At 53.6% G+C, this 2,662-nt stretch overlaps 1 protein-coding gene across 1 annotated transcript in view; it reads left to right on the top strand.

Moving 5' to 3' along the window:
• Nucleotides 1–2,662, top strand: part of PAPLN (papilin, proteoglycan like sulfated glycoprotein) — an 87,336-nt gene that overhangs the window by 78,452 nt on the left and 6,222 nt on the right. Inside the window, exons 23-25 of the mRNA XM_025211980.1 lie at nucleotides 400–538; nucleotides 1,466–1,603; nucleotides 2,257–2,384. Of these exons, the coding sequence (XP_025067765.1) occupies nucleotides 400–538; nucleotides 1,466–1,603; nucleotides 2,257–2,384 (405 nt within the window). The remainder of the gene's footprint in view (nucleotides 1–399; nucleotides 539–1,465; nucleotides 1,604–2,256; nucleotides 2,385–2,662) is intronic.

Below are 2,662 nucleotides of genomic sequence, written 5' to 3'. Positions count from 1 at the left end.
GTACGTAAAGATATGTCTAGTCTGGTAGGGAAAAAATGGGAAGACACCCCCATTAGGCACTTGCCATGTGAGCTTCTGTCTCTACCTTCCAGGATGTGTTCAGCTCCTCTCTGCCTTTCTTTCTCTGTGATGGCAGAGACAGCAAAGGGTTTTATGGCCCAAGGGGAGCTGCTGCACAGACACTGGAAGGAAAGAAAGGAATCTAATATCTCCTAGCCCCATATCTGCAGCTCCCATTCACAGGCACCACACACTCACAGCACTCGTCTGCCAGGAAATAGATGGTTAAAAGGATCTTGTTTCCAGTTCAGCAGCTGCCTTAACAGTAAGCAAACCCCACACAAGAGGTCATGGCTCAAGGGACCACTTCATTCACATGCAGCATTGTGTTTTGAATAGAGGGCCATGGATCTGCTCTGGCAGAGAGCAGGAGAGGTCAGCGTCCTTCTGAGGAGACTCATCCACACAGAGACCTCTCCAGGGAAGTTAAAACTGTGCGTGTACCCAGTTCCTCAGTTTATCAACAGCCCACGTATAGGTAAGGCCAGTAGCAGATGTGCATTGTGGGAGCGACTCGGGGTGGCAGCCAGGCAGATGCTCTTTCTCTGCATGCTGTCAGGGCAGTGACAAGGGTTGGGTGCATGGAAGTGGGGGTAAGTGTAGATCCCGGCTACACTGTTATGGGTATGGCAGACTGTCGTCACCCCATGGAGCAGCATGCTCCTGCTGTGCCAGGAGGGACACCTGTAGAGGAGCAGGGTTTAAAGCAGGGGTGGGCAAAATGGCAGATCCGGCTGGTGGCCAGACTCTGTTTCCCAGCAGCCCTTGCCTGTGTTGCTGTGGCTGGTTGCTATGGAGACCCTAGAAGCAGCAGGGCCATGTGGGGGGCTAGGGTTTCAATGGTGACTGGCCCCAGCAGCACTGGCAGGATTTGTGGCTGGGCTGGGAACTGCTCCGGGACTGGGGCCAGGACCTCATGGTGGTGACAGCATGGTCTGGAGTTGGGTAGAGCCGCGATCTGCTGCCTACATGCCCCTACCCAGATTGCAGCTCTGCCTTGGCTCTGGACCACACTGCCACCACCACAAGATCCTAGCCCTTGCCAGTGCTGCTGGGGCTGGTCTCTATGGAAACCCTGGCCCCACCCTGTCATGGCCCCACCACTCCTGGGGTCTCCATGGAAACCAGCTGCAGCAACGTGGGCAGCAGCTGCTGGGAAATGGAGTCCACCATGGACCGAACTTTGCCCCTCCTGACTTTAAAGGAAAGCAGATGACCAGGGTCTATGCTGGTCCAAGTGTGTTTTTGCTTGTTTTTTCCTGATGGGAAGGAGGGTTGCATATTGGGGCTCTGAGGGGAATGCAGAGATCCCCTTTTCCCTCTCCAGGGGGAAAAAACAAGGCTGGTGTTGGTTGAGCTAAGAAGTCACTGAATCTCTCTATGCCTGTGGGTATCTGTATTGCAGATTAATAATGGCTAAGGAGGAACCCTCAGCGGTGGATGCCAACATTGGGGAGAGAGTCAGATTGCCCTGCCAAGTAGAAGCCTCCCCTGCTTTAACCATCCAGTGGCAGAAAGATGGGCAGCCTCTCTCCTCTCCCAGGTGGGTTCACAGGCAGCTCTTGAGTATGATGGCATTGGGGTGCTGGTGAGGCCATGCACCTCCGCCCTCTTCCTGAGAGAACCAAGGCCCTAAAAACTAAGTGGTTGGGACGTGCAGTAGTTCGCCATGGTTAGTCCAGCCTACTGGGGACCAGAAATGGTGTTGAGGTACATAGGTGAGGCCCCCCCCCGCCCCACACACACAACTGAGACCCTGAGCATTGGAGCCTCAAGGACACTGTTTGTGAGTGGTTCTGAAACTGAAATTTGTTCACATGCAAGATTCACAGAACAAAGACGCAGCAAGCATGTCAGCAAAGAGCAGTCTGTGGATGGTTCACAGAAAGTGGGTTGGGGGTTGGACATTTCCCAGCTGTGTACAAGAGTCACTGGGGGCTACCCTGGGGGATATGCCTAGGCAGAGAGAGTTTCCCAAAAACCTGTTTCAGCAGTGGTGTGTATTTGTACATGGGATATAATGGCTCAGTTCTCATGAATGCTAATGAGTCACAACCCTGTTCAAACTCTCTGGCCTGCTGCTGAGAGTTCGCCACAGCTTGTTACTAGAGAAGCTGCAGTCCTGCTACTCTCCCCACAGCCACATGGTTCCTATCCCTTCCCAGAACTCAGGGGCTTTCTGGCTTTGGTCTCCAGGCACAGACAGCAGGCAGATGGTGCCCTGGTGATCAGTCGGGTCAGTGCCACAGATGCCGGCTTCTTCACCTGCATTGCTTCGAATGGGCGTGACCAGGACCAGCACCGGGTCCAGCTGCGTCCCATAGGTACCGAAAGGAGAGAGAATGTTATTTTATAGCATTAGAATATTAAAGAGAGTAGGGAAGTGTACAGATCCTCTTTCTGCTTGTGGAACTGGCCTGTTTTCTCCCTGGGCAGTGGAGAGCAGGGAATATCACAGCCACCCCACATGCAGGTTACAGACAGGAGCACGGGGTTGCCATGTCAGTTGCTTCCCCAGTGGGTGCAAAGTCTTTTTGTGACTCAGATAGGCCTGGTTGCCATGTATGATTATGCTAAGCCAGGGCTCTGGGAAGAGCTGGTG

The sequence above is a fragment of the Alligator sinensis genome, unplaced genomic scaffold, assembly GCF_000455745.1.
Source record: "Alligator sinensis unplaced genomic scaffold, ASM45574v1 scaffold381_1, whole genome shotgun sequence".
NCBI classification, from domain to species: domain Eukaryota; kingdom Metazoa; phylum Chordata; order Crocodylia; family Alligatoridae; genus Alligator; species Alligator sinensis.
Note: the sequence above shows the minus strand (reverse complement) of the source record. Positions and strands in the feature narration are given on the sequence as shown.